The 22,537-nt window shown below is 52.9% G+C and overlaps 2 protein-coding genes across 2 annotated transcripts; both read right to left on the bottom strand.

Moving 5' to 3' along the window:
- Window positions 1-5,611: 5,611 nt before the first annotated feature.
- Window positions 5,612-8,621, bottom strand: LOC306814408 (C-C motif chemokine 19-like). The gene is made up of 4 exons (XM_079330403.1): window positions 8,479-8,621; window positions 7,308-7,431; window positions 6,883-6,970; window positions 5,612-6,389 (listed from the first exon to the last, which is right to left on the bottom strand). The coding sequence occupies exons 1-4, from the start codon at window positions 8,534-8,536 to the stop codon at window positions 6,369-6,371; spliced, it is 291 nt and encodes a 96-aa protein (XP_079186529.1). The 5' UTR covers window positions 8,537-8,621; the 3' UTR covers window positions 5,612-6,368.
- A 5,824-nt stretch (window positions 8,622-14,445) lies between these two features.
- LOC306814309 (C-C motif chemokine 21-like) lies at window positions 14,446-17,966 on the bottom strand. The gene is made up of 5 exons (XM_079330237.1): window positions 17,807-17,966; window positions 16,744-16,864; window positions 16,451-16,634; window positions 15,536-16,136; window positions 14,446-15,479 (listed from the first exon to the last, which is right to left on the bottom strand). Exons 1-3 carry the CDS (start codon window positions 17,871-17,873, stop codon window positions 16,466-16,468), a joined length of 357 nt encoding a protein of 118 aa, XP_079186363.1. The 5' UTR covers window positions 17,874-17,966; the 3' UTR covers window positions 14,446-15,479; window positions 15,536-16,136; window positions 16,451-16,465.
- Window positions 17,967-22,537: the final 4,571 nt, after the last annotated feature.

Raw genomic sequence — 22,537 nt, 5'->3', positions numbered from 1 at the left:
ATTCAGTTTTAAACACCAGCTCTACAACACACAGGCATGCCAGGAGATGCTATTTTTTGCAACAAACCACCTGTGTTGGATTTGCTGGCAGCAGGGCTAGTGAGTAGTTTAGCTGGAAACCAGATCAAGGTAGAGAAAATATCCCTCCTACCATCTTCTGTCAAGCTGCAAAGTATCTGCTGCTCCAAGTGTCTGTACTGTGATGGGGGGCAAATCATGGCAAACAGAGCCTGCCTACCCAAAGTGAGAAGTGCTGAGCTGAGTGACAGCATCTCCAGGACCTGCTGCCCTCCTGAAGCTGTATCCCAGAGGCTCAGCAAAGAGTCATTGCACAGTGCAGACACAGCCTTCAGAAACAGCTGGGTTCCATACAGCAGATATCAGCCCTGCTTTCACCCCAGGCAGGCAATGAAACCTGCAGCCCTGCTGGCTTTGTCACTGGGAATTCCCTGGGGTAGCTGTCCTTGTCAGGGTCAGAGGACAATGCAGTGGCTGGGAAATGAAACCAAGCACTGTGAGAAGAGGCTGAATCTGTAGCTGTAGCATATACAGGACACTTCTGCTTTTGTTCTTTGCAGTACAGTGGCTGTCATCCATCACCACAAACGCTCACTGGTGCCTTTCCAAAAGCTGTGTCAGCTAAATAAAAAGGTGGGAAACTATACATTGCAGGTACTTTCAAAGAAAGCACTTGATTTATTCACCAAAGACCACCTCAACAGCTCACATTTCTAAAGCATCGTCCCTCCCACAGAGAGCAGAAAGTCACAGCTTGATAATTTAAACAGGATTAAGGAGCGTCCATGTAAACAGAGTTGTGGGTTTGCAGTGTGAGGACAGTCTGTGCATATCTCAGCAGAGGAGGGGCTTTCCCAGCCATGACATCTGCAAGAAAGAAATGCTGCTTTCTTTGGGAAAGTGGGGAAGAATTAGATGTGTTTGGAGCAAAGAACAGCTAAAGACTGCAGCAGGTGAACTTTCCTCCCAAGTCAGGAAACTTGTGAAAGAGCACACCTTACAAATCTGCATTGACACAGCACAGCTGCCAAATCCTCTGGACAGGCACAGAATAGTCACCATGCCAGTAAAATATATCTAGGGCAGAAGGATCCCAGGAAACTGGGCAGAAACTGGGCAGCACAGGGCCAAGCAGGCAGAGTGAGGCACCAGGTTTGGAGATTTGTGCTTATTATGTCTAAAGAAAGATTTCAGGAAGAGCACCTGGGATCCGTCTTGCTATCAGCGATCTTCTGGTTTTCCCTCTTCACCATGGACAAGGAAACATTTCTCATGCTTATGGGTATAATGCATCCCAGCCTCTCAGGCTGCACACCAATTTCACAAACCCGCAAGAATGTCCAAAATCTTGTCTTTGCTTGCCCCATGGCCGTCCCTCTCATCCCAAGCAGACCTAACAAGAACTTTTCTGGCCCCCTCCAAGCCCCATCCCTGCAGTCTGAGCTGGTGGTGACCCCTCACCTCAGTCTCTGGCAGAAGCAGTTCTGTTTCCCCTGTATCCAGGCTGTTTTGCTGTGGTTGCAGAGCAATTGAGAGTAGAAGGGAGGATAGGTTTCCCCCAGCTTTCTGCGGCAGGGCACACTGTGGAGAGCAGAAAAAAGCCTTACCTAGAGGCACAGCTAAGGGGGAAAACAGGAGGGAGAGGTGAGGAGGGCCACAGCAATGGCACTAAGCTTCCTGTCATTGCCTACTGCTTGTTCAGGAGGGATGGTTAACAGACACTTTCCAAAGCCTTCTCTCAGCAGGTTAAAATCTTCTCTTTGCTTGCCCTCCTGGTTTCATCTTTATGCATAGAGAGAAGGTGGGTGCATCTGAGGGTAGAGAGGAACAGGTCCCCCCTCCCTTTCCAAAGGGAGCCCTGGGACCTGGGCAGAGATGTGCCTGGCTCGTGGCTACTCAGCCCCCACTGCAATGAGATGTAGTTCCTGCTACTTCTAGAAACACAAAGCTGAGTCAAGTCCTGGCTAGGCACAAGGGTCTCCATACAAAACAGCTTCTGGGCTCAGTTTGACTCCAGGAGCACAGGGCAGGAAAAAACCCCTTGTCCTGTGCTCCAGCCCTGGGAATCAAACCATGGAGGTGCAGGCTGGACAATGGCACCAGGGAGAAATCAGCAGCAGAGCAGCATGGCAGGAGTGATACCAGCTCCTTCTTGGAACCACACAGCCTGGCTAAGAGTGCTGGCACCATCTTACAGGACAAATCTCTGCAGAAAGTGTCCAGACAAGCAGCAGTGGAGATGATATGCTGGAAATTAGGGGGAAGCAAGCGGGGGCCTGAGGATGAGAGATGCCAGGTCTGGATCCTCTCCATCATCAACACATGTTGTTTAGGCAAGAGGAAAGAGTACAATGGAACAGGACTAAAGGGGATTTTTCTCACCTGGCTTCCCACCCTCCCCAACCATCCACATGTCCCATCTACTCACATAAACCCAGACAGGTCCCTGAGCTGGATATGGCACTTGTGCCAGGGAAGAGCAGCCCCTTGCCTTGGCACCATGGGGATACCACCAGAATGGGGAACAACTGGCCCCTTCACTGGCAAATGTGCCCAGGGCACGTCCACAACCTCTGTTGGTTCTTGAGCACCAGGGAGTCATGTGAAGAAGCTGAGTGAAGGTTGTGAGAGGGGGAACAACTTTTAGCCCCTGTGATGCTGCTCACCTTGCCTGCAGGTCCATGTGGGAGGATGCAGTTGGTTCCTCCCCAGTCACTCCAGGAGCAGCATGTGCAACACACGGGGGATGCTGGTGACAGAAAACACCATCTCTTGGCGATACACCCTCTCTTTGGAGGCAGGGGACAAAACTGGTTCCAGTTAGTCCCCTTCCTGGAAAGGGTATAATGGCACAAAGGGAGACCAGCATAGCGTTTCCCTTGGTGCCTTGTTTGCAGAGGAGCAGATGGGTGTTTTTACCATGGAACTTTCAATCCTACCTCCCAGCTGGGTATGTGTGTGCCAGGTCAGACCTTGAGATTGCTGCAGATTGTGCCTGCTATGTCTGGTCCCCCTTGCACTCAGCCTGGGCAGCATCCAAGACTGCTTTCACCATGCCAGGCAGACACACAAGTGCTCTCATGATCCCAGCTGTGAGAGCTGGCAGCCAGGGAGTGGCCTGATGCCTGCTCAGTTTGCTTGCACAGATGCAGCCTTGTCCTCTCTTTCCTGCCTGGTGCACTGTCACCAAGAGAGTGGCTGTTTTGTCAGCTCCTTGTGAAAAGCTTTGCAGTTATCTTGTTGCTCCACAACATGTGAAGTGCAGGTCCCCCGGTATGAATAAAGAGCTACAGGTGATTCAGCCAATGCTCCAGAGCCAAATTGATCCCTGCACATAACTCCTGAGCTACTGAGGGTATGTCTGCATCATACTGCAATGGATTCTCGTCCTGCACCACCCACCCCTGAGGACAGAGTGAAGGTAGGAAAAGAGCAAGAAAAACATGTCTGGGGGGATAAAAGGAGGAGGACTTTTTTATTGAAACTAGCTTTGGGCTGGGAATCGAGGTTTTTGACATGGCAGTGACTAACTGCTTTCCCTAAGGAAAGTGGCTGCTTCCTTCTAGAGATCGTTGACATTTTGACTCACTCCCTAGTTTACTAAGTACTGAACAAGTCTGGGTTTTGACAGATTTCCAAGAGGAGCTGGGCTCTGGAGTGAGTAAAGAGGCTGTTGCAGCACTGGAGGAGGGACAGGAGCCAGGACCATGTACCTGGTCCAGAAAAGTATGTCTTCTTGTCCTCTCCTGGTGGGGTAAGAGAAGCCTGCTGCCAGAGCTGGGATCTGGATCACCATCCACATGAGAGCCATGGCAGGCAAGGACCTAGCAGGGATCTGTGGTGTGCAGCTGCATTGCTCTGAGGAGAACACATTTACTGCTCCCAGGAGAGATGGGAACTCTGGACTAAGACATCCCTGAAATTCATGTAAATGGATTAATCTCTTTCCAACACCAAGACATCAGTTCAAGGCCCTTCTCCCTCATTTTCCCTGGTCCAGGACACTGTTCTCCTTGTCACTGTAGCCTGCAGCCAGGGATGAATCTGATCCACCCCAGGGTAAGCTCCTCTGGCAGCCCCTGCCCTTCAGGGACCCGCTCCAGCTGCAGCAGCTCAGCCTCAGAGCAGATCCATGCCAAGCATCCTCCCCCTCCCCAGCCACGGCCCCTCACAGGTCACTGAGCGAGCAGCAGGATGGCTTCTGTCCAAGCCAGCGCCAGTTATCCTCATTTCCCACTCACACTGTTTGTCTTGGCCCCTCTTCCCATACCAGCCTTCTTTCTCTTCCTTCTCCTGCCCAGGATTGAATTGCTGGGGCTGTCACTATAGTTAATGATCTGGGACAGAGCTGGTGCTCTGTGAGAGTCACACTCAGAGACATCCGAGCCCGAGGCACTGCATGTGCATGGACCAGGATGAGGACCCCAGAGGGTAGGGCACCTGGAAGGGAAACAAGTCACCAGCTAAGTGAGCCAGGCCACCAGGGGAGAAGAAGGGATGGGATTAAGCTTGAATTCAAGAGTTGTCAGCAAAAAGCCATCCGGTACCTGGGCACTCCCTGCTTGAACAGCCAAGCCGCTGCACCACCGTGGCTGCCATCCCCTGAGGGCTGGTGGCCACGTTCCCCTTGCCTTCAGGAGCAGTCCTGGGCCATTTCACTCTCAGCCTGTGCCCAGGCATGCTGACTAATTTAATGATGTGGAGAATCACACAGCAGTGCATGGGAGGAAAAGATGTGCCTGCCTGTTGGACACGCAAAGGCTTCAGCTGGACATCACTTCAGCTTTGTTCAAACATCACATGGCCTGGACAAAAGGGGATTAAAGGACACTTTGAGACAGCAAGACCTTATTCAGCGTGCACAGCAGACCTGAGGCTCAGGAGGAAAATGGCCACAGACTCTCAGCTTACTGTTGATGAGTAGCAGGAGCTGGGGGGTGGTTGCCATCTCAGTGCCTTATCCATGGATATGACTAGGAGTACATGTCTTCAGCAGCCTCCATTGCCCCAAAAGCTTATCCTTCTACTCACCTGCACCCCAGCTGCAGCAAGTAATCTGTCCTGCCAGACTAATCAATCACACTGTGCCTCAGTTTCCATCTACTACAAGGACAAACCTCCCCTTGCTGCAGCACTTCTTCCATGTGGAAGCTGGGAGCTGGGGAGCTCCAACCAGCATCTGTATTGGTAGGACTGAAGCATTTGGGACTGGATGGTGCAGTACTGGCATGCTGTCTCCTACCCCATCCCTGCACACCTTCCCAGGGAGACCTGGTTCTGTAGACTCAGCAGTGCAGAGCAGGGCTCCTGTTTTGCCATGGAACTGAGAGACTCCCAGGAGAGACCTGCAGCCCATCTGCTGTCTTCTTCATCCCTATGAGCCCTCCTTCCTTCTCCCCACAGCCCAGCACAGCCCCCTTGCCACTGCAGCACAGTAGGCAGTGCTGTTTGCTCACCACACTCCATGCTGACTTTCAGGCTCAAACACGAGGCATGACAACTACCTGCTGGCTTTTGTTTTTATTTAACAAAATCATGGCACAATTTAAAAAAAAAGAGAGAAAGAGAGTAAACAAGTGGCATATACATAAAATTGTTGCATTGAATAGATCTAGCAGCAAATAACCTGAGAGCAGCATGACCTCCAGGCATGGGCATGGGGCAGGGCTGGATAGTGGTGTCAGGCTGGGGGACTGAGAAAGGATGCAATGTCCCAGAGGAGAGCAGGGGCTTAGAGCCACATCTCTGCCTGCTCCACATTACTGGCTCTATTTCTACCCTCGCAAGGAAGGGCAGGAGGGAGACAGTGCAGGGAATTCAGGAGTGAGAGAGGAACCACATCAGCCACACATTTTCTGAGGGCATCTGGTGGTGCTTGGCAAGGATCAGCACAATGTATGGCTGCTGTGGAACATCTCCATCACTCCTCTCCATTCCCACACTGTTCTATGCTGGCAACCCTTCCCTGGGATGCAGAACTCTTGGTTGGGACTGACAAGGAAACCAAAGGGATCAGGCTACAGCTGGAGATCACAGCTGCTGTGCTGGTGGGAAGTCTGAGACTCCCCAGCTCACCTCGCAGATCAGTCCATCAAACAGCTTCCAGGTGCAAAGGTGACACAGTCCAGCAGCCCCCAGCTCAGCCTGACACAGACTGCTGGGTCACATTGGAGGCAGAGGAAGAAAGACAGAGCAGAGAGGGCTCTGCCCAGCCCCACACACAGGCATGAGTCTCAAGGAGGGTCAGCCCTGAGACTGGAGGTAGAAGCAGTTGGCTCCATTAGCATCAGATTCACAGCTGGAAGATGGTCCCCTCCAGATGTTGGGACCAGCCATGGCTTCTTCAGGACTTACTTGCCCTGGGGTTTTCTCTGGGGAAGTGAAAAACCCAACTGGTATTAGTGTGCTCCTTGGGTTATGAGCTTCCCCAGAGTCCCTTCCTCTGCTGGACAAGCCATGGTAATGATGGACCTGTCAGGGCTTGTAGAGCACCCACCAAACTCATCACAAGCCCTATCCATGGCAATGCACAAGCAGCAGACTCCAAGTTTGCAGGGCAGAAGTGGAGAGGGATTTTGCTCCCAGCATCATTTGCCAGGGCACACATCAAGCTCAGACAAGAGAGACACTGGGCAAAAAAAAAGTCCCACGGCTGCATTTATCTGAAATGGAAGAGGTACTACTGAGGAGGTCCCAGATGGAGGCAGGAGGGATGGAGACTAAGACAAATTATCCATGCCTTGGTAGAGCAAGGCCCTGCTCTTCCCAGCATCACAGTCATAATGGGAAAAGCCTGTCTGGCAGTGGATAAACCCACTCCCTGGGCTGATCTCACATATGGCTGAGAATGGGCATGCTTCTTACCCTCCTGGCATCCACCTTCTCTTGGAGACGAATCACCCACAGGGAATGGAGGGGTGCACAGAGACGCTTGCCCTTTGTGGTGATGAATCTGTCAGGCCCATGAGGGAAAAACACAAGTTGTAGTGAGCAGACACCCCATAGACGCTCAAGAACAGCTCGAGATCTCACCTGTTTCCTACCTCACTGCCCTCCCATCTCTGCCTGTGGATGACTTTCTTCCCTGGCTTTTGTCCCATTCTCTCCCCTCTCAGCTGCTCCCCCTTTCTGGATCTCCAGGATCTCTTCTGCAGCTCTCCCTATTCCTTCACCCTCAAATCCAGCCCAGCCTCCCTCTGCCATCCTGCCTTCAACCTTTCCTCCATGCAAGGTCCATCCCTGGCCATCACGACTCCTTGTCCCTGAGGCACCACGCCCTGGGCTCTTACACAGCAGCAGGGATGTTGCAGCCATCCTGCACCAGCTGCAGCTGATAATCCTGCACGATCCGTGGCGGGATGGGCGTCTCTCTCGTCCGCAGGCAGCAGTCGAGGACGTTGTTCCCGCTGCGCACTGGAGGAGGAACACACCACGCAGGCTGAGGCTGGCTGCACCTGTCCCAGCTTCCCCAGAGGGTGAAGGGGCTGCAGCAGGATGGTGCCTGCAGGAATGCTGTCACACGCTGCCCTGGCTGGGCACACAGGCACCAGCTTTACTGCGCTCACACCGCAGTGCTGGGAGCCTTTTGCCTCCTTCTGACAGAAAGCAAAGGAGATGGGGAGGAGTAAACAGCAGAAGGCAACCCTTCTGTATGACTGTGTCCCTCCTGCACCCCTAACTAGCAAGGCAGGACATGGGAATCTTTATTTACCCTGCTTCAGGGTGCTGCAATACAGACACACATTTCCAAGGGGCTAGGGGTGACTTCAGCTTTATTTACTGAAGCAATCACAGGTTTGGCAGCTACCCCATCACCTGCCCACCCCACATGGATCATTCCTGTGACAGCTGAAGGACACAGCTGTCTGTGCTTCTCTGCAGAGAAGGAGATCCAGAGTCACCCTCCCAGCAAATGCTGCATTCACTGCTAATGCCTGACAAGACTGGCTGCACACATGGACGTCTGTTGCCCTTGTGCAAACACCACAAGATGTCTAGACCCCCCCAGCTCCCCACCACAGGTAGAGGTTCTGATGTCACCCACCCAGACCTGTGCAAACCCCCCTTCCAGCAAGAACAGCCCCTCAAACATCAGCCCTGCCACTTGACTCCGGGCTGCCCTCCACCACAGGGTGACAGGAATGTTCCCTCAGTGAGCTGGGGTAAGTGGGACCAAGACAATCCCAGCCCAATATGTGCAAGCTGGGCTAGGGCACTGGGAGGCAGGATTGCTCCATGGCCTTTCCCAAACATGCTTTGCCAGACCCAGAGCCCTGCAGGCTCCTGTCTGGACTTTGGGCAGGACAAAGTCCCTGCAGGACAGGTTACAAGAGGATGCAGGAGGGCTCTGATGGAGCAGCAGCTACATGTCCCTCTGAAAGTCTGATGGAAGTGCAAAAGAAAGAAGAAACTCAATCCTCTCACTTCCACAGGAATGGCAGCCTGAGAGTCCCCTCTTACCATCCAGGATATGTCCCAGCAACACGAGACTGAGGCAGAGAAGATGCAGGCACTGCATTTTGCTGCTGAGTCTGGCAAAGGATGGGCTGAAGGCAATGCAGCTCCAGGCAAGAGAGGTGAGCTCTGCACAGCTTCTCTGCACCCTCCTGATGCTGCTGTTGCTCCCTACTGCTTATATATCCTTCCAGACCATGGCTTTCACTTTCTTTTGGAGTCTGGCAAGCTGTAACAACTCTTACAACAGGCTGGATTTTAATCTTTGAGCAATTCCTGAACACCCCAACAGCTGCTTTCCCTGCAGCCAGCTGTTCTGTGGAAAAATAGCCAAACTCTCTTTCCCTCTCTTCCAGCACTCAGCCCATAGGTGTTGCTGGTCAGGACCAGGCAGCTCTAGAGTCCCTTTACCTTGTGAAAGCAACCCAGGACCCTGGGATTGCACCTGGGGTGGGGGAAGGGGGGAGGTTCTTACTGTACACATTTCCCAGTCTCTTCCCTGAGACATCTCTGGGACATTAAATATCTGATAGTCTCAACCTCTGATGCTATGCGGGGGTAGAATTTGTCTCAACCCCATTTTGGGGGTATATGTTGGTACTAGGCTGATGTCAGTCTCCACCCCAGACTCTCCCTGGCTGTTGCTGAAGCCTGGCTTTCTCCCCCTGGCCTCTCCAGTGCCTGCACAGAGGCACATCCAAATCTGGCAGAGAGAGGAGAGCCCAGTCAGCACACTCCACTCCAGGGCCAGGATCTCACAGGCCAAAAGCCAGCCTGGTTTCCAGGTGTCCCAGAAAATGGATTCATGGCCAAAGGCAGCTACAGAGCTTCCTGTAAACAGATTTTCTCCCTGCTAGAGCAGAAATCCCCCACAGAGGCTGTGTGCACAGCACAGGGTGCCAGCAGCTCACCCGCTGCGTGGGCACTGCCGAGCGAGGACCAGCGCTCCCGCTTCGAATCTTCACAGGAGCTCAGGGACGGGGGCTGTTCCTCCTTGGTGTGGTGACTCACCACCATGCCAGTGCTAGTGCCACCTGCAGTGATGTCCCTTAAACCAGGCTGCTTCAGCCCCTTGTGGGAAGCAGAGAGCACTGGGGTTGTGCAGCTCCGGGAAGGAAGGGAGAAAGGCTCACTGCTGCCAGCAGCTGAAGGGAATTGGAGATGCCAGAGTCAGGGTCTTCTTTGAGGGGCCCAGGGGCAGGACAAATGTAAAGGCACCAGATGCATCAGATAAATTCCCACTTGGGAATTTAAATAAATAGGAAAAATGCTTTGCCACAGGGGTGAACAAACCCTGGAGCAGAGTCTCTATGCCTGCAGCTTTTCTCTTGCTCAAGCTTTGGACTGCCCTTGCACCTCAGTGGAGAGCAGCATACACACCCCTTCCACATGGACAAATATCTACTCGGCCACAAGACACACAGATGGGACCTCGGGACCTCAGTGAGTCTCTCTGCCCCTCTCAACAGCAGGAGAGGCTCTGCCCCTTCCCTGCTTCATGGTGAGAAGCAAGAGGAGAGACCAGCCATGCCACCAGATATGATGCAACCTGGCACTGGCACTGGCACTGGCCCTGGCACTGGCACCAGCCTCATGTGCAGGGTGATCTCCTCCATCAGCAAAGCATTGACTCTGGCTGCTCTTGTGCCTGACAAGCCAGTGCTGTGGAGAAGGAATCAGTCTGGTGGGCAGGAGGAGTAGCACAAACAGGATGTGCCAGCTTAACATCAATCAGCACCTGGTGACACTCACAAGCCAGCAGAAGGTGAGTTTAGGTGGTGGATTAGTGTCTGTCAACAGCCTCAGGCTTCCCACAGGTTTGGGGATGTAGGCTGGTTCTGCAACCTGGTCCTTATTTAATCTCCTCAGGATACTGCCTAAGCATTGTCACAGCAGGAAGGATGACAGCTCCTCCTTGTTGGTGGCCAGAACTGCTCCTAACCCAGAGCCAGCTCCTCACTGGTCTGACAGTGTGGAGCCCTCTGCAAAGAGTGGGTCCCAAAAGCAGAGCCCTGATCCACTGTCATGGGGTGCTGGGGGGCTTGCCCAGCAGCAAACCCTCACCTCTCTGTTCCATGTGTTTGACAGATCTTGGAGCACAACCAAGGTCTGGCAAGGGTTGCTAAGAGTCCCATGTTGTGAGATGGCAGGCACTGCTGGGTCCTGCACCCCATGGCAAGCAGGGCTGCCCCCAGCCACCACTCCCCTGGCACAAGCCTCTCCTGCCTGCTGCTGGCTCCCAGCTGGCTCTACACCAAAAGGAGCATGCTGAGTTGGGAATATATCCATGTGGAACGAAATCTCTTAGCTATCTCTTGCTGCCGGGGACCCCCACCCTTAAGCTGCCCACAGCCCCGGCTAGCAGCACAGGCAAGGAAAAGGAGATTGTTCTTCCTCACAACAGTTGTCAGGGAGCCAAGTGGGTGAAAGCACAACAGCTTCACACGCCTCTGCTCCCCAGGAAGAGCCCCAGAGTGAGGAAAGGGGCTTTCCATTTGCATTGTGAAAGGGGAATGTGGTGGGTTTCCACTCCCTGCTGGGGTCAGTAAGATTTCTAAGAAAAGGGTGGTCATGTCTGAAGTGCATCCCTGTGGCATTCAGGAAGGTCACCCATCCCCCTCACAGGACTGATTCTCAAGGACCAGAAGAGGTGATGCAGATGGGAAAGACAGGGATGCTTCAGGGTCCAGGGTCTCCAGAGGCACAAACAGGCAGGGGATTTGGTGGGGATGAGGGAAGAGCATTGTTAGCACTGACTCATTTAAGCCTCTTCCTGAGCAATTAAGAGAGCATTGGAGCTCCAGCCCCGAGGACACCACAGGATACAGCATAAAGCATCCATGAGCACTCACTCCTGCAGAAACCTCGATAATGCAGTTGTTAATTAAAGCGGAAATCAGAAGGGACTAATGATCCCTGTGGGAAATCCAACCCATTGAAATGTAAACAGACCGTGTGGGTATCACCTTCACCCCTGGGCTCTGCTCAGGGAGCACTGACCATGCTGCTGCCTTCCTGGAGACCTGACAGCCACAGGAGCTGCCAGGACAGCTGCTCCCCATGCTGTCTGGTGGTGGTCTGCCTTCCACCTCTGAGCTATGGAGCTGGAAAGAGCAAAGGGGGAATTTCAGCAAATTCCAGCTACAGCCAGTCCCTTGGGTAGGATCTGGTCTGGCTGCATTCATTTCATTGGGAAATACTGGGAAAACATTGCAGCTGCTGCAATTCCCCCTGCAACTCCCAGCTCGTGGCAGCCTCACACAGCTCTCATCACATTCCCAGTCCTGGTGTATCACAAGAACTGAGGCTACTGGATCTCCTCTGGCTGAATGAAGTCAATCTGATTTAAATGGGAATAAGGGAGGGAAAATTGCAACTCACAGCTTTGCCCAGAAGCAGCAAGGTGGACCTAGGGATCTCGTTCAGAAGGACTCAAACGGTTCCAATTCTTGCTCTGTCTCTAATACTCATTGGCTTCAGTGTTGAAGTCAACATGTGTGATGATCAGTAGTCCAAAAAAATCTTCAGCTGTGTCTTGCTCTACACTTCTAGAAAAGTAACCACCTCCCAGGATCCCTGCAACACACGTGTCTCTCAGCATCACCTTTGGGCTGCAGTTTCCCAGCCAGATGCTCCCTGCAAATAGCACCAGTGGCCAGGGGGAATGTCCCCAGCCTTGATTCTCTGACATCATTCTTCCTGTCCTCTTTGCAACCCCTCCAGGGATTTCAGAGGGGATGACTGGGGGCAGCTCAAAGCTGTCATGACAGCTCATTGCTCAATCAGCAATTTCCTTGACACGCCCTGCATGGCTTGGCAGAGAAGGATGCCTGGTGAGGCTGAACACTCAGTTCACCTGTGGACAAATCTACAAGCATAAGGGACAGAACAAACCCTTGGGGGCTGCTTTCACTACTCTGTTGGCTCTTTGGCAATGGGCAAGTGAGACTGTGAAGTTCTCAGTTTATTGCAGCTCTGGGTAGGGCTCACATTGACCCCAACACTGGAGGACACTTGGGAGTTATATATAGGCCATAAAAGGGTTGTGAGAAAGGTCTGGGCTTTGCCCTCTGGGACAGCATGAATGCCAGGGGATGCCCAGGACTGAGAAATACCTCAGGACAGGAAGGCTGAGAGCCCCTGTTGACCACCAGCCACTTTCCCACATCCTCTCTGCTCTCAATACCATAGCAGACCTCAGGAGAGCAGTGCTGGTGAAGAGAACACCGAAAAACACCTTGAAGCTTTGCCTGGAATCCAAAGCCCCTCTAACACCCATGTAGCCCCAAAAGCAGCCCTTGGTCCCCACGAGTGCAGCACATCCCACTCCTGCTGCTGGGCAAGGACCTGGATGGAGGGAGGGAGGGAGCTGGTGTGCCCATGTCCAGGTAAGCTTTGCTGGAGCTCCACCTGGCATCCCAGCCCAGAGCACTCTGCTCTGGCACAGCCCTGGAGCATCATCTGCACAGCTAATGACTTGAGCTAATCGTTTGGCCTGGGGTCCAGGCTTCCTTGGCTGCAGTCTGTTTTTGTCTCACCCGGCTGCTCTCTCCTGTCACCGAAGCCTTTCTGCTCCAGCGTAACTGAGCTTTCCTGACTCTTTGCTCAGCTTGATATTGTTGCAACTTTCCTTCCTTCCCTGCAGACTGATTCGATGCCTAGATGGGCTTTTTTATAGCCTTGTCCATCTACTACCCCAGCACATGCTTCATCAGCACTGCCTTATCTTTGCACAGAGCATCAGGTTTGCCCTGGCCAGGGGTACAGCTGTGTGAATTCCTTTCTGCTGCTTCACTGCTGCACCACCTTAGATCTTCTTCTTCACATCTCTTGTCCCAGGTTCTTTGAGAAGAAGGAATTTTGGCACCCGCTGAGTGCTGCAGGTGGCAGCTCATCACTTCTCACAGGGCATCTCCTCAGAAGTGTTTCCCTGGTGCCATTGTCACTGTATCACACATTGTCACTGGTGACATTGTCACTGTCACAGGTGGTCACTGCAGCAGCACTGTGACCACCTGTTTCACACCTCGAGAGGCTCCCAGTAACCTGCCACCTTATTTTCCTGGAAAGCAGCATTCAGCAATAAATCTGGAAGGAGAGTGCAAACACCTGTGCTTGTGCATTACATTTGTGCATCTGTGCCCATGCTCATGTGTGCCTGCCTCCCTGAGCATGGGACAAACTGTGCTTCCAGACTCTGGTTTTGGGGTAAATTTTAGGGCAAATTAGAACACCACTGGCATGTCTTTTTAACCTGTTTAACCTAACACAATCCTCCTATTCAAAGGGAAAAGCCCTCCTGTGCAGTGTTTTCTGCCATAGCCACAGAAACACCAGGGCACATTTCACATGCTGGCTCACTCCTGCCATCCTCTCATGCTTAGCTGTTTGTGACTGCAGACATATTCGTCTGGACCTAATTTCTAGGGAATTTTTGGGACCATTTCACAATCCCCTGACACCACAACCAGCACAAGGAGCTCCTCAGAGGCCACTAGATGCAGTGTGTCCCCATCAGACACAGGGCTGCCTCCAGCCCTCCCGCAGCATTCCCACCCTTGTGTGCAGTTCCCAGGCTCCCAGCAAAGCCCAGTCCAGAGCACAGCCTCATTAATTACCTGTTTTATTGCTGTTATCCCAAAGGAGCACAGAGCCCCTGCTTTGTACAGTGCACATCCAGGATGGGTCGGACTTAGAGGGTCAGGCTCAGCCATGAGAAAAGATGCTGTGTCCAAATCATGTTCACCTGAGAACCCCTCACTGGGGACAGAGGAGCAGCCAGGGTGTCTCCACCCTGCTGGGCAGCACAGCTACAAGAGAGCATTGCTCCCCTGTGCTCCCAAGCACCCCGGGACGCATGGCACGGGAGCACTGCAAAAGCTCAGACCCAGGGGTGATGGTGAGTGGGGAGCACCTGGCCATGCAGCCCTTCCCACCCTGCCAAAGCCCATCACAACAGCTGGAGACAGCGAGTTTGGTTATGAAGAATACACTTTATTGCCACACATCCTGTCCAAAAGCCGGTCTGGCAGAGGCTGCATGCTCCATGTGGAGGAGGCAGCAGCGAGGAGACAGCTCAGCGTCTGCCCCACGCTCAGGGCCCATATCTTGGACTTCACAGTTACTTTACACAGCCTTAAAATTATAGACTTAAATGCCCTCTTAATAAAGCAGTCAAGCCAGATAGGTACTTGATAGAAATACTCAGCTACAAGGTTTACTCCAACAAATACACAGCCCGTGCTGATACTGTTAAGCTATGCAAATCCTATTATTGCATTTATATGACTTAATAGACCTTTACTGACCAAAGTCCACGTTCAAAATCTCTGCAAACACATAGCAGTGTAGATTTAGTGCAGCTGTTTAATTTGCTCCTTCTTAGCATGCCAGGGAGAGCATGTTGCAAGCACAGGGAGATGCCACTTTTTCCTCAGCCCTGTCCCAGGAGTCTGTCCCCTTGTAGTCTCACCTGAAGGTGTCCTTCACTTAGTGACTTCCCTCACTAAAGCTTTGGAATAGAAATGCTCTCAAATTGCTGCAGGATGTCTACAATTAATTTTATAAAATCTTCTATTCGCTCACCTTCACAGCCTTTCATGTGTTTTTCACCACGTGGGCTTTTCAGATTTTGTAAATAAGTATAAGAGAGTTGCTGATGGCTTTTTTTTTCCCCAGGAAACTAAGCATTTATCTTAATAGTGTTTCAATCCCTGACACAAGCAAAGCCAGGGGAAAGAAAAGGGTAAAATTCCACTAAACAGAACAATTTGTTCTGATTTCATTGCAATTTTGTAGCCAGGGGAGCTAAAAGGGTGTAATTCCACTAAATTGAACAATTAGTTCTGATTTCATGAAAATGTTGTACCTAAAAAAGAAAATTAAAAAACCAAAGGGATAAATTGTGGCTATCTTTATCCAAATTACAATCCAACAGTGCATCATAAAACCTGAAAGATTAGAACAGTCCAGACACAGAGCCACACTGTTATCCCAAAACCTTCCATCTCAGATGCTATTAATCTGCAAAGAAGCACCCAGCAAACAGCTCAGGTAGGACCACAAGATTTGGGACCTGTCTAGTTCCCCACAGCCTTGCAAGGCAAGAAGGAGCAAAGAGATGAGAGGAAAGTAAAATGCAGCCATGGTTTATTTGGTAGAAAAATAAGAGAAATCTTCCAGAAAATCTATCCTGCAGCATAAAAGCTACTTTGTGAAGCACAAGGAGACAGAAATAAAGCCTTTCAGGAAAACTTAATGAAAGCACAGTTTTCAAATATAAATACAAACGTATAATATCCCCCAAAAAAAGTCGTAGAAAAAGCATCCATCCTGCTAGGCTAAATAACTCCCCTTCAGTGGGAAGCCTGTCCACTTCCCTCTAGAGGCCATGGCTCAGCTCCCACTCCCAGGTCCCCACTTATTCGGCCGTGAGACAAGTGAGGCCCTGGGTGCCTGCTTTGCTGAGAGCACCCAGGCACTGCAGGTGCTGGGGGATCTCTGTGTCAGGCATAGCAGCAACAAAGAGGTTGTGGGGCAGAGGGAATCCTCCTCAGCCTGCCCCATCCCCGCCCTGGGGCTGGCGGGTGGGTGGGTGTGTGGTTTGTGTGCGTCCATTGCCATTGCCAGGCCGTGGGTCAGTCACCAGTGGGAAGGCATCCGTCCTAACAAAGGCAAGGAGGAGGGGGGACATGGAGAGGATGTCAGTGAGACCATCCACCCCAACGGGGGGCTGTTCCCTACTGTCACCTGCCCTGCCCATCCCCAAGTATTGCCTTACCCCAGCAGCTCCAGATACAAATTTAATTTCAAGGTCAGCACAAACCAGGAGAGGGTTGTTCCCTAAGTGCCTCTGTGCTGCAGCCACGGCTCTGACAGCTCTCCCAGGGTTTGCACCAGGAGCTGAATGCCCACCCTCCCACACAGAAGGGTCTGGAATGGAGTGCAGCACCCTCACTCCACTGACCCCCTCACCTACCTGTTCAGGCCTGACTTAGGCCCGCTGCCGCCGCTGCTTCCTGGGTTTGCGCCTGGGATGCTGGCTCTGCCCCTTCTTGCTGCTCCTGTCATTCTTGGCCTTCTTGTCCAGGTCTTGCATCAACTTCTGGACAGCACTGTCCATGGGAGAGGCACAGATTTTCCTCCTCCTCTTGGTGGTGAACCTGGGGGAGCAGCAGAAAGATTTTCTGGGGGGGAGAAATGGGAGGACAGGGGAGGGTTTGTGTGAAGCCAAACTGTTCCAAGTGGTCCTGGCTGCCTCAGGGTACTCACACAACAGCAGGAAGCAAACATCCCGACTCGGGTCCCTGGACGCGGTAGGATGTCACCACGCTGCTGGGGATGGCTTTCCGGCTGTGCTTCAGGCAGCAGTCCGAGGCTGAGCTTCCAATGCCTGTGAGCAAGGGCAGGATGTGGGATTTGGGATCATCAGTGAGTCAGGACACCTTCAGCACAGAATGCCAGTTGACAGCACAGGGGTCCCTTGGTGTCGCGGGTCGGGTGAGCTTGGGCAGCACGTGGAGTTGGAAGGTCTCAACTCCAGTGCCCAGGTACAGGTCAGACCTGCCTCCAGGAATACAAGACACCACATCCGAGAGTGGTGGAGGGGAAACTGAGGCAGAGATGAGCTCCTTGAGAAGAGACTGAACCTTGTTCTCCTCCTGTCCTTTTCAGCTTGGGGTGCTGCTGCCCCACCAGCCACATGCACACTGACACATTCCCAAGGTGGGCAAGCACTGCAAGCCAATGCCACAGGCACACACACACACACAGAGCCCTACACACACACAGAGCCCTACACACACACAGAGCGCTAGACACACACACAGAGCCTTACACACACACACAGCCCTACACACACACAGAACCCTACACACACACACAGAGCCCTAGACACACACACAGAGCCTTACACACACACAGCTCTACACACACACAGAGCCCTAGACACACACACAGAGCCCTACACACACACACAGCCCTACAAACACACACACAGCCCTACACACACACACAGAGCCCTACAAACACACACACAGCCCTACAAACACACACAGAGCCCTACAAACACACACACAGCCCTACAAACACACACACAGCCCTACACACACACACAGAGCCCTACACACACACACACAGCCCTACACACACACAGCCCTACACACACACACACAGCCCTACAAACACACACACACACACACAGAGCTCTACACACATCCCCAAACCCCACACACAAATGCACCACCCTCACCACCCGGCACCCTGCCCAGACCCCAATGACCCCACACACCCTGCCCCATCCCAGCAGGAGCTGGCAGTAGCTCCTTGCCCTCACCTTGAGCCTGGGTGATGAGGAGGCTGGCAGCCAGCAGCAGCAGCAGCAGGAAGGGGCGGAGAGCCATGGTGCTGCCACGGGCGCTGAGCAGGACAAGGCTCAGGAGCAGGACAAGGCTTGGGAGCAGGACACGCACTGCTGCCTCGTGCTGAGGCTGCTCCTATTTATCTCTGGATTCCTTGCTTTCGTTTTCATTCAGACAGCCTGGCAGGCAGCCGGCCAAGGGCTGGGCGATGCAGAAGTAGAGGGTGGGGGATTCCTGTAAGCTGCAAGCCCCCCTTTACAGACACGTCCTGTCTTGTTCCCAGCTGCCCATCACAGCATGGGGTGCCAGGTGGGGGACATGCTGGAGATACAGCTCCCATCACAGCTAGATGAGTTTGTGGCTCCAGTTTCCTACACAGCCTCACAACCTGCCACTACCTGCTCTCAGAGGGTCGGGTGTCTATTCCCATGAAAGGGATCCTGGAAGGTGGCCAAGCCTTCATAGAAACCAAGGAGTCAACCTGTTGTGTTCCCCCACTTTGTGATTTGCTTCTGAGCCAAACTACCAACACAAATAATAGGTATGAAGTGGCTCAGGGTGAGCCTGTGCCCCTTCCCCCCGAGCCCCCATCCATGTCTGGCTGCCTTGGGACAACCTCAACTGAACAGAGGTGAATACATCTGTAGGGCTAAGATGTGCAAGGGCCAGACTGCAATGAGGCTGGGGAAACAGCACAGCCTGCACATTTTGCTGCTGATACCAAATTGTGGGGAGCTGAGGGTGAGGGGGGACCTTGACTAGCTGAAGGAATGTGCTGACAAGGATGTGACAGCCCACAGCAGCATGACACGACCCTGTGCAGCTGGACATAGCTGGACAGATGGGGACTATGTAGAAGTGAACCCAGAGAGCTGAACAGGACCCCACAGGAAATTCCTGTGGTGACAAAAGCTGTCCAAAGAGATGGCCTTTATTACCAAACCAAGCCGTGAGCAACTATTGTGACACCAGTCCTGCTGTGGGGAGAGAACGGTCAGACATTTTTCAGGCAATCACCAGAGCATGGTCTGGAAAAGACCAACAATGGTGGTATCACAACTGCTTTGGGCAACCTGTTCTAGTGCTTGATACATCCCCAAATTGAAAACATTTCCCCCACTGTTTAATTTGAATTTCCTATGATGTGTCTAGTGTCGCTGCCTCTCACCCTGCTCCAGCGCCCCTCTGAGATGATGTACCAGCATCACTCCAGCCTCCCTAGACAATCCCCATCAGCAAAAAGTCTCCCTTGCTGTTCTTCAACACCCACTGCTAACAGTGGCTCTTCACTCACCGTGGCCTCCAGCTCCTTGGATTGCTCCAGTCCCAGTGCTCAAGCCAGCTGTGTCCTGGGAGCCCCAGTGGAATGGGCAGCTCTCATGGGGTCTAACCACTGATAGTGAGGCTCAAACCCCTTTGAGACCCTGCGAGCTGGGACTTTCCATCAGTTCCTGATAATGACCCTGAAAAATACTCCAGGACAATGAGTAACCCTGGAGAGGAAAAAAGTCTCAGCTGCTGCAGAAAGCAGAGCTGTGTAAGTTGCCCAAACTTTTGTTCCCCTCAGCAGGGAGAAGGCATTGCTGGAGTTATGGATCACCAACAATAGCCAGCAGCCCTGTCCTGAGCCAGGAGACCAGCATTCCTCTGGGACTGCCTGGGGCAGTGTGCCAGGGCTGCACTCCTGGGGCTTCCTCCATCACTCATGCATGGAGATTCCATTCAGGGGACTGGGTGCCCAAGTGTGCAGTACATAGACAGGGAGAGGCAGCTCCCCACACATTTGTGCAACACAGAGGCTGCTGTGGAGTCAGGCAGCAGAGCTTGGGGCAAGCAGCAGGCACGGGACACAGGCAGTAGCAGGTTGTCTGCAGGTGCATCTCCCCAGTGTACTTGGCAGCATGGGGAATGAGTCCCTGGAGGCATCCTGTGTGCTGTCACCCATCCCTCTAATCCCAGAGCAATGGTGGCATCAAGGCAGGGCACAAAAAGGAGAGCCAAGCTGCTACTCAGTGCCTTTTCAGCCCTTTCCTTCCCAGGCAGCAGTGCCTGGGTGCTCACAGAGGAGAACAGGAGAGCTCTGCAGTCCCAGAACAGAGCCCAGGCTCCTTCCTTGTCCAGTCTATGTTCCACTATGGCAGCAAGCTCCTGGAAAGTCCCTGGCTCTCTGAGTGTTTTGAAGACACTGCAGCAGCAGCCTCTGGCCAGAGGCCAGCCCCAAACACGGTCTGAGCTGCTGAACAGAGGCAGGGCACGTGTTTCCCTTCCCAAAGGCATCGGTCTTTGGCAATTCCCTGTTGCTGTGGCTTGCACCTTTAACAAAACATCTGGATGAGCAGACTCTCTCTCTTTCCAGGGAAGGTAGTTGGAGAGGTCCCAGGAGGGAAAGGGGTATTGGCAATTGCAGACTCATCTGCATGCTTTAGCAGCAGGGCCCCTTGGAAATCAGTCTGGGGATCCATGCCCTGCCTCCCTTTCTGCCTCCCTTCTCTCAGAGCATCCCCCTTCACTCCTTCCTCTTGATGCACCTTACTCTGTCACCTGTTCCCCCAGCCCCATGAGAAAGAAGGGAGCTTCTGACAGTGAGAGATGAGTGAGCATCCCTGTTTGCAGGGATGACTGAACTTCTGGGATGCAGAGGAATTGACAGGAGGGGAGAAGGGGTGAAGACAAGGCTTTCTAACTGTCACACACCAGCAGCCTCCAGCAGCTGACCAGGCACAATTTCTTGCACAGTAACCTGTTCCTCATTCACCTGCAGTTACTACCTTTTTCCATAGTTCATAGGTACAGGATGGAGGCAAACACAGGGAGGGATACACAGCCAGTCAGGATGGTGACACCTCCAAGGTGTCTCAGCCACAGAGAGTCCTTCCCTGACCACTGGGTCTGTGTCTGACACTGTACAGAGCCATTGCAACAAGGCTCTGCATGATGATACCTCCAGCTACCCCCGCAGCTGCTCAGGCATCCCAGCTCCAGCCCTTTCCATCCCTGTGGTGGAGGAGTCTCCACAGTGTATGGAGAGGGGAGGGTGTCCTAGGCAAAGACTGTGGTGACCCACAAACGGAATGCACAGAAATAGTGGGACCATAGCAAAGGGCACTTCACTGCCTTGCTCATGAACTTTTCCCAGGCAGTAAAACCACTGTGGCAGCTTGTAGGGGCACTCTCAAGCCTCCATCCCAAATGCTTCCCAAGTTTGTACCCTGCACCAGAGCTCCAGGGCCTGGAGTTCATCTGTGGATTACTTTCCTGGTATCTGGCATCACAGTTTTCCAGCATCTCAATCCATATTGCCAGGAGATCCTTTCTCCTGAGCACTCAGCCTTCTGCTCATCAATGCCTGAGCTGACCATCAGCCCTGGAGAAGCTTCCAGCTCGGTCCCACTTAACCAGACTGCAGAGTCTGCTTCCCAGGCAGCTTAGGCCTGGGAGCAGAGGTCCCTCAAACTGAGGCATCAAGAGGGGCCAACCAATGGGACAGGGAATTTCCAAATCCTTGTGGATGCTGCCTCCAAGTTAGAGTCACTGCTGACAGGAACAGGGTCGCACAGCTCAGTTCAACCCGCTGACCAGCAAATTCCTTCCTGCAGAGGCCTCGATTCCCAGGACCCAGCACAGAGGTAGTTTGCAAAGCCCAGTGTGGAAAACCCCCGTGTCTGGGAAGGGGAGCAGGCTGCCAGGCACAAACATATAGAAATGTCAAACAGTGACTTGTTCCTTGGGATGCAGGGAAGAATTGCTGGAAGCCAGCGGCACACGAGTCGGGCAGGCTGCCTGCTGGCTGCTGCCCCATCCTGACCCTCAGCAGGGCTGGTGGGGAGAGCGGGATAAGCACAACATGCTGAGAAGGGCAAGGAAACAGCTCCTCGAGAGCACATGGCTGCTGAAGCCAGCTGGGCTGGGACAGGGTCTTCAGCCTTGAAAAGCTTGCTCCACACACACTCTTCATTTCCCCAGATGGAAACTTGATTTCCCAGCCTGGTGTGGGTTAACCCTTCGGTTGCTATCATGACTGCATAGTGGCTCATGTTTAAGGCAGGACGCTGAAAATGTTCTGGGGCTAAGTGAATAGGATGAGAGGGACCTGAGCAGATCCTGCACCCTGGAACAGTGCTCTCTTCCCACAGAATCCTCTGCGGGGTGTGCAGTGCTGCACACAGTGCTTGCTCAGACCCAAAATCAAGGGACTGGGCAAGTTTTGTGTCCCCATGGAAAATACATGGTCAGCATTGCTCAGTTCTGTTGTGTGCACTATGCCACCAGAAAATATAGAGGAGATGTCTCAGAGCCTATCCCTCTGTGTCCTGGTGGAGACATCCATGGGGTGGCCAAAAGTTGTGTCAGAAAGGAGATAATGCAGAGAGTGGGAGACACTTCAAGGAACAGAAGTTCAACTGTTGTTTGCACAATCCTCCAAAAACAATCTCCCTCTCAGCAAGCCCTCATCCCTCCCACCAGCCACAGGTACAACCCTCTCTCTTCCATCAATACGGGAAGTACATCAATACTCCATCCAGAAATCCCATGGGCCCTCGTATGGAAGTGTAAAACTCGGTGGAAACTACTGGCGCCAACCCAGCCCAACTCTCTGAAAGTGGAGATGTAAGGAGTCATAAATCCTCTCACAGCAAAGCGAGCAGCAGCTCCCCAAGCAGGGCACGGCATGTGCCAGCTGAGATGGAGCTCTGGGCGCTGGGAGA

This window comes from Erithacus rubecula (assembly GCF_903797595.1).
Source record: "Erithacus rubecula genome assembly, chromosome: Z".
Classification (NCBI taxonomy): Eukaryota; Metazoa; Chordata; class Aves; order Passeriformes; family Muscicapidae; genus Erithacus; species Erithacus rubecula.
This window is presented reverse-complemented; position numbering and strand designations above follow the sequence as displayed.